The sequence below is a fragment of the Gracilinanus agilis genome, chromosome 4, assembly GCF_016433145.1.
Source record: "Gracilinanus agilis isolate LMUSP501 chromosome 4, AgileGrace, whole genome shotgun sequence".
In the NCBI taxonomy this organism is placed as follows: Eukaryota; Metazoa; Chordata; class Mammalia; order Didelphimorphia; family Didelphidae; genus Gracilinanus; species Gracilinanus agilis.
The window spans coordinates 256,368,219-256,376,685 of record NC_058133.1 but is presented as its reverse complement, the minus strand read 5'-3'; the positions used below and the strand labels follow the sequence as shown (position 1 = coordinate 256,376,685).

The window sequence follows — 8,467 nt, the reverse complement described above, 5'->3', positions numbered from 1 at the left end:
GAGAAATTAAGCAAGGCTCTGTGGCATTTGGAGGGTGGGCAGAATATCCTAGTTTAAGTATTTGAAGATACTAGTCTCTGTGCTCCTGGAGCTCAGACCCTGCAGCCTATAGCCTGAATTCAGGAGGAAGAAAAATATGGAAAGATTCATCGGTCCTGTGCCTGAAACTTGAATTGGATTAGACTGGATCTATGTTGTGGGAGAGCACTGGTGGAAGGGGCCCATAAAAGAGGAAACCACCCAAGCATCCTGGAGGAGGAGCTTCAGGGAGGATTCCTGGCCAGGTTTCTGAATTTTTGGCAGTCTGTTGCAGTATCTTGGAATCCCTGGGGTGCGACCTGTCGCTCCTCTCCCGGAGGGTACTAGGATTCACTCAGTGACAAGCAGGTGACAGCTGCAGCCCACATATTAATCCCCAGCTGAGCAATTAAAAACAATTAGCAAGGTTTGGAAAGCCATTGTCCCACAGCTCCTAGCTCTTGCTTCTCTTTCAGATCCAGGCTTCATTTCTCCTCACTATTCTCCACCGTCAGCCTCGCTCCCCTCCAGGGACCCAGATATGCCATCCTAGGCCTCTCTAGGGAACTCCCATTTCACAGACATGACTCTCTTCTCCCCATTTCAAGGGCCATCTCCCCACTCCAGCGGGCACTTAACTTTTATCTCCCTCCCTCCCTACTCATTAAGTAATTTCTTCTAATGAGGTATTAGCCCCAAACCTTTTTATGTGATGTTCTAACCTTAAAAGGAGTCTGGAATGCTCCATATTCCAATTAAGGTCATCGGTTCTCTTTCCTGGGGTGTATTCCTTCCCCACCTTCCTACCCCCTTCTCTCTTGGGAATAAGAATGGGGAGGGGAGAGGTACACTAAGTGGAAGGTGACTGGTGTTACAACCATGATCTGTCCTAGACATCAGGATTAGTAACTCGATTGAGATGGGGGTGCCCTTGTGGAGAGGCCCCCTTACCAATGTTGCACCCCAAAAATTTCAATTAATAACCCCCCAAGGCTTTTTCCATAATTTAAATGAGATATAATTCTAAGGCCAAAAACTCTAACTAGCTGTGCCATTTTAAAACCCCAGAAACTGGCTGGATCTTTGCTCAGTGACTGTCATTTGTTTGTTTTCTTGTCTTAGCACAGCATGCCTTAGCTAAGTATAGCTTTCTGAAGAAGTTACTTCTTCAGAAGACTGGGTTTCCTAAGATTATACGGGGTGGGGTGGTGGTTGTGTTTTTATTATTATATATGTGAGAAAAGTGATCAGAAAAAGCACTGATTTGCTAGAAAAGTGTTATCATCACCCTCCTCTTTTCTGCCAGAAAGATGGAATTCTTTCCATAGCTCTTAGAGTAGAAGGAAGAGCAGGGTTACTCCACAGGACAATGCTTCCTAGACCTCCGCCATTAATCATCTCTGAAATGACCATTAGCATCATCACTACCTCAGGCCCTGAAACTATTCCAAAATCGTCTGGGTCATCCCAGCAAGACCCGTCTCTCACATGGAAGAGCCAGAACACATCTCACTCCATAATCCATGCTTAAACTAGCAAATCCAAGTTTTCCCAATTGCCCTTTCTGTTCAAAGGTTTTCAGTTGGAAGGGTCATTTGGTCAAGTTGAAAGAATTGGGGTGTTGAGGTGGCTCAGTGCATTGAGAACCTCCAGGGTTCAAATCTGGTTATGTGACCCCATACAAGCCCTTACAACTCTTCTGCCTTGGAACCAATACTTAATATCAATTCTAAGACAGAAAATAAGGGTTTAAAAAAAGAAAAAAAAAAGATACTGAATTATGAGGGACAGCTAGGTGATAGAATGGATATAATTCTGTCCCTGAAGTCAGGAACTGAATTCAAATCCAACCTCTAACATTTACTAGCTGTGTGCCTGGGAAAGTCACTTAATCTCTGTTTTCCTCAGTTTCTTCAACTATAAAATGGAAATTAAAATGGTACCTTTCAGGGTTGTGAGGATCAAATGAAATAAAAAGTAAAAAAAGCACTTGTAAATAACACAAGTAGAAGCTTAATAAATGCTTGTTGCCACCCACCTCCATTCTCTTATCATGAGAAATCTTTAAGTAGAAGCTTCAGTGACCTGAGGCAATCAATCCTATGGGACTGTTATAGAAGGATTCCTGCTGAGGTGAAGGCTAACAGATGATCTCAACTCCCATTTAGTAAAATATCAGCTCCTTGAGTGCAGAGATTACAGTGTTTCAGTTTTGTCTCTATCTCAAACACCACCCAGCAGACAGTAGATGCTTTAAAAAAAAAAAAAAAACCTAAAACTAAAAAACTCTTACCTTCTGTCTTAGAATCAATACTAAGTATCAGTTCCGAGGCAGAAGAGCAGTAAGGGCTAGACAATTGGGGTTATGTGACTTATCTAGGGTCACACAACTAGTAAGTAGCTGAGATCAGATTTTAATTTAGGACCTCCCGTCTCTAGTCCTGGCTCTCTATTCACTGAGCCACCTAGCTGTATTGTTAAATGGAACCCCAAGAGTCTCTCATTCTCTTTAAATTCTAGACCTATTTGAAAGACTGGAGACAATGATATCTCCAGGGTCCAAGGAGAATCTGACATCTGGTGAGTTTCAGTTGTGAACTCTGTTTCCTTTTCCCTCTTCTAAGGATGATGATTTACTGTTCCAGTTCTCTCCCCATGAGAATGATTTTCTTGAACTTCTGGAAGTGTGGGTTGACAATATACCTTACACATCTAGTAGTTAATCTTCCTCTCACATAACTCTAAACACAACACTCTTGCACAACAATTTTTCATGGTTCTTCATTTCCAATGAAATACAATACAAACTTTTCTGACTGGCATTCAAGGTCTTCCATAATCTGGCCCCAACCTGCAGTGTTGTGTAATATTAAGAGCCTTGGACTTAAAATCAGGGACTATGGATTCAAATCATGCTCTGATTTTTTTTCTCTTCTGAAAAGACAGCATAGGACTACAAGTTTTTTAAGGTTCTACTTTTAAAGGTGATACTACCTCTCTAGTCTCATCTTTTGCATTGGCTAATTTGTATTCTGTCTAAACTAAACTATTCTCATACCAAGAGATGAACAGGTTATTGATTAAGCTAAGGTATATTCCCAAATCCCTCTGGTAGACACCAATCTAAAGTGTCTAAAATAGTTATACCAGCCTGTTTTTCCTCCCTTCCTTCCCTGCTTCTTCCTTCCCTCCATCTGATTCCTTCCTTCTTTCTCTGCCTCATTCCTTCTTCTCTCCCTCTCTCCCAAGAATGTCTTGTCCAAAGATCAGCCTAGCTAAATGTATAAAGGCATTGGGTAATTATTGATTATTCTTTTGGATATAGGAATTACTCACTAATCAGCCACTAAATAAGAGCTACCATTTATATGACTAAATATTTTATGTTTACAACAACCTTGAGAGGTAAGTGATATTATCTCCACATTACAGATAAAGAAACTGAGGCAGGTTAGGTGACTTGCCTAAAAGTCACATAGCTTTTCAGTATGTGTCTGAGGCTGGATGTGAACTCAGGTCTCTTCCTGACTCCAAGTCCAGATCTCTATCCATTGCGCACACTAGTTACCTAAAATATGGACATTTTCTGATCTGCCCAGGTAAAAGGAAGAAGGAAGCACATGGGTACAATCATGGATCTTTGAAGTACTGAGTCTTAGTTTTCGTAATTGTAAAATTCCCTATATTAGGGGGCAGCTGGGTAGCTCAGTGGATTGAGAGCCAGGCCTAGAGACGGGAGGTCCTGGGTTCAAATCTGACCTCAGATACTTCCCAGCTGTGTGATCCTGGGCAAATCACTTGACCCCCATTGCCTACCCTTACCACTCTTCTGCCTTAGAGCCAATACACAGTACTGACTCCAAGATGGAAGGTAAGGATCTAAAAAAAAAAAAAATTCCCTATATGAGTAATAATCCCTTCCTACCTCATACAATTGTGAGTCAAATGAGAAAACTTCTATATAGTACAGAGTATCCTCAGAGTCTTAGTGTATATTCTTCCTTCTTTTCTTTTCCTTCTCTTTTTCTTTTCAAACCCATATCTTCCATCTTAGAATTAATACTGTGTTTTGGTTCCAAGGCAGGTCAGTAAGGGCTACGCAATTGGAGTAAGTGACTTGCCCAGGGTCACACAGCTAGGAAATGTCTGAGGCCAGATTTAACCCAGGGCCTGGCTCTTTATCCATTAAGCCACCTAGATGCCCCTCTTAGTGTGGTTTTAAAGCAGTTGTTACTAATGTGCTTTAGGCTCAGTGAAAGGAAGGAATGGTTCACATAGAATTATGATTAGTTTCTAGGCTAAAAGAGAGTATGATGTTGGATTAAGGGAAACCATTTGAGTTAATGTATTGAAGTTAGGTTATATTTAAGTTTTAAGGTCAAGAAGATAGTTGGTGTCATGGTCACGGCTAAAGTTAAAAAAAAGGGAAGTTGCAGGAATGCTGACATGGTCATTTAGGTCTAATGATGGAGTTTCCATGGAGTCCACTAGAGGACCAGAGATTTGGGCTCAATGTCAATGCCCTCCTTCCCATTTTTTTTTCTGTGTTGAGGGTAAAGAGCCACAACTACTAAGTGACTCCCTTGTATATGTTATCTCCACCTATAAAATGTAAACTCTTTAAAGGCAACAAATATCTTTTTTATTTTTTTTTTGTCTTCATATCCCCCAGTACCTGGCACGGAGTAAGTGCCTGTTACGTTTTGAAGTTGAGGCTCAAGCTGGTCTCAGGGCAAAGCTGAACACAGGTATGTTTGCATTCACACCCACACCTATAAAACTTACTATCTTTACCTCTTATTTGGTGCTTTCCATATTTCTGATTCCTGCTATCTCATATCTCTATTTAATTTTCATGTGTGTACGTTTCCGAACTAGGTTATAATCTGTTCAAGGGCAGGGACTATGTATTATATTCCTTTGTGTTGCCTACCCCGCCACCCCCCATTACCCACTTCTCCATGTTCAACATAGTGTCATGTACACACCAGCCACCCAATACATCTTTGTCAAGTCGAGGCCATCACTGAAAGGAAGTGAGACCCAAATGAAGCCGGGTATTAAGTAATATTGGACATGCACAAACAGTAGAAATTATTTCTCGGTTATTCCTCATAAAAAGCCTTGTCCTTATCCTTCAGCCTTGTCCTTCAGCCTTCTCATGTTTGAGACCATATTTAATTCCAAGACCAAAATGTTGCTAAGGACATCAGTATTAGGTCCTTCTCAGTTCCCACTTCTTTCACTTAAAATATTGACCTTTTATTGTACAAAGATAAATAAGAGGAAGCCAGTGATCTTTTGTTTCTATAGATGACACCTCCTCAGCTTCCCTAACATGGAACCCCTGTCCATTCTGTAGCACTAGACTCCCCGAGATCTAGAGAAGAAAAATCTAGCAGAGAGAGAAGTCCTGGACATACATGATTAAAAGGAAGAGAGAGTTGTATCAGGTAGGGGGAGGGAGTTAAGTAGGAGCTCTGAGGGGTTCAGAGTAACTTTTTTTTAGTCCTTACTTTCTGACTTAATAATAACTGTAAGACAAAATAGCATCAAGGGCTAGGCAATTAGGGTTAAATGATTTGCCCAAGATCAGCTGCTAGGAAGTATCTGTGGCCACATTTGAACCCAGAACCTCTCTACTCCAAGTCTGGTGCTCTATCCACTGTGTCACCTAGCAGCTCTGGATCCAAATAATTTAACAGATGAAGAGGGGAAAAAGGCCTAGATGGACCTTTGATGGAGAGTGTAGAGGGTGTGATCTGTGGTGGGAGTTCAGTCTTGGGAGAAGGGAAATGAATATAATCTTAGGATCAAGCCATAGATATTAGAATCCCTATTAAGGAGGAGTCCTCCTTTCCCTGATCAAGGGAGAGGAAAATTCCAAGACTCCAGTCTTAGAATTCAAATGTGTGACACAGTTCCTTGCCCACCAAGTTCTCAACTCTCTTTGAAGACTCCAGCTATTTTCCTTTACTCTGACCCAGTGGTGGTAGACTTCTCCTTCCAGTGCCTTGGCTTACGGATTGAAATTGATAATGCCAGGAGTCTTAGCCCTTCCTAGAGTCTAGGAAACAGGGAAGGAATTCTTATTCCTGACTAGGACAAGAAATAAGTCATTGAGGATTTGAACTTGGGATCCTGTAAAGAGATCACTAAGGTAACGGGAGCTGACTCCGACCCAGTGCTTGCTGCTCCATCAGGTACACAGGATAGGAATTGGGGCCAATCTCATCCTCTGCATCATTTTCTTCACGGTCTATAATCGTCTGATGGCGGCGTATTTGGATCATGTAGACAGCCTAGAAGATGGTTGAAGAGAGTGGTAAGAAAGGTTGAATGTTGTTTTCTTTCATCATAATTCTCTCACCTTCACTATACATACAAAATACTTTTGTATTTTTACTCTAAGAATTCACCTTTGGCTTGTCTCTCAGCTCTCTTGGCTTTTGGTTCTCCAGCACAGGCAGGGACTCCACTTCAACCCTGAACTATACATCTCTTCATCTGTGTCTTGTACCTTCCCCTTAACTGTAGCTCCCAACACCACGTGTCTCACATCTATTCCCTGAATTCTGGACCCATTCTCTCATATTCTACCATTTGTTCCATCCTTCTTCAATACCCAAATTCATAGCCTAGCCCCTGGATGTCCTTCAGCCCTTTCATTTTCTCATGCTCTTTATCCCAATCCCACTCTTCTTTCTTGTCTCCATTTTTCATATTTGAAATTTACTCCCATTTCCCCCCCTTTCCATGTTCCTTCCTCTAGTTCGATTTTTTCTCTTAGGCCCACCTCAAACCCCAAGCCTAACATTGTTTCCATAATATGTTACTCCCTTATTTCCTTCTGTTTCTCACCGTGATGAGTAGGCCAATGAGCAGCAAAAGGAGGATCACAGCCACCAGGACTACAATGACAATGGCCCAAGGGGGAAATGAATTCCCCTCCAGCAGCCCCTGGGACCCTCCTCTTGAATTATCTGTTTTCTGATCTGGCCAACTATTATTGATTGATTTTGTGGAATTTAATTCCTGGCTTTGTTTGGGAGTTGTGAAAGATGGATGTAAAGTGGGTGTGAAAGGTGCCAAAGTTTTCTCGCTAGTAACTTGAAGTGGTAGATAAAGGACAGTGGATGTAGATTTGTGAATAGTCTTGTCCAAAGGTCTTGTGGTCTTCTCTGAGGCTCCTATGTCTCCTGAAGCTTTTGTGGTATTATCTGAAGTTTGGGGAGTTTTGTCTGAAGTTCGCAGAGCAGTGGTTAGTTCAGTGGCTCGTATGGTTTTGTCAGAGGCAGATGTAGACTTATATGAAGTTCCTAAGGATTCAGGTACCTTCTCTGAAACAGCTATAGTCCAGTCTGTGTGTTTGTTCAGATTTCCAGTAATGGAGGTTCCCATTCCCTTATGGGAAGTGCTTGTTATTTTGGATGGCATGGATGTGGTTGTGTCTGAGATTCTAGTACTCTCATGGGAGGGAATAATGGTCCTGGATGGCACGGTTCTGGTCATGCCTAAGGTTCTAGAACTCTCTTCGGAGGGAGGGGTGGTCCTGGATGGCACAGTTCTGGTTGTGTATGAGATACTGGGGTCCGCTTGGGAGGGAGGGGTGGTCTTGGATGGCATGGTTCCAGTCATGTGTGAGATGCTGGGGCCCTCTTGGGAGGGAGAGGTGGTCCTGGATGGCATGGTTCCAGTCATGCCTACAGTTCTAGTGCCCTCTTGGGAGGAAGGAGTGGTCCTAGATGGCATGGTTCCAGTCATGTGTGAGATGCTGGGGCCCTCTTGGGAGGGAGGGGTGGTCCTGGATGGCACGGTTCTGGTCATGTGTGAAATGCTGGGGCCCTCTTGGGAGGGAGGGGTGGTCCTAGATGGCATGGTTCCTGTCATGTGTGAGATGCTGGGGCCCTCTTGGGAGGGAGGAGTGGTCCTGGATGGCATAATTCTGGTCGTGTGTGAGATGCTGGGGCCCTCTTGGGAGGGAGGGGTGGTCCTGGATGGCATGGTTCCAGTCATGCCTACAGTTCTAGTGCCCTCTTGGGAGGAAGGGGTGGTCCTAGATGGCATGGTTCCTGTCATGTGTGAGATGCTGGGGCCCTCTTGGGAGGGAGAGGTGGTCCTGGATGGCATGGTTCCGGTCATGCCTACGGTTCTAGTGGCCTCTTGGGAGGGAGGGGTGGTTCTGGATGGCACAGTTCTGGTCATGTGTGAGATGCTGGAGCCCTCTTGAGAGGGAGGGGTGGTTCTGGATGGCATGGTTCTGGTCATACCTAAGGTTCTAGTACCCTCTTGGGAGGGAGGAGTGGCCCTGGATGGCATAGTTCTGGTCATGTGTGAGATGCTGGAGCCCTCTTGGGAGAGAGGGGTGGTTCTAGATGGCATGGTTCCAGTCATGTGTGAGATGCTGGGGTCCTTTTGGGAGGGAGGGGTGGTCCTGAATGGCACAGTT

The 8,467-nt window shown here is 43.6% G+C and overlaps 1 protein-coding gene across 1 annotated transcript; it reads right to left on the bottom strand.

The window, feature by feature from the left end:
- Positions 1-6,173: 6,173 nt before the first annotated feature.
- On the bottom strand, positions 6,174-8,034 carry MUCL3 (mucin like 3). Its single transcript, XM_044675259.1, has 3 exons — positions 7,605-8,034; positions 6,880-7,532; positions 6,174-6,320 (listed from the first exon to the last, which is right to left on the bottom strand). The coding sequence occupies exons 1-3, from the start codon at positions 8,032-8,034 to the stop codon at positions 6,174-6,176; spliced, it is 1,230 nt and encodes a 409-aa protein (XP_044531194.1).
- Positions 8,035-8,467: the final 433 nt, after the last annotated feature.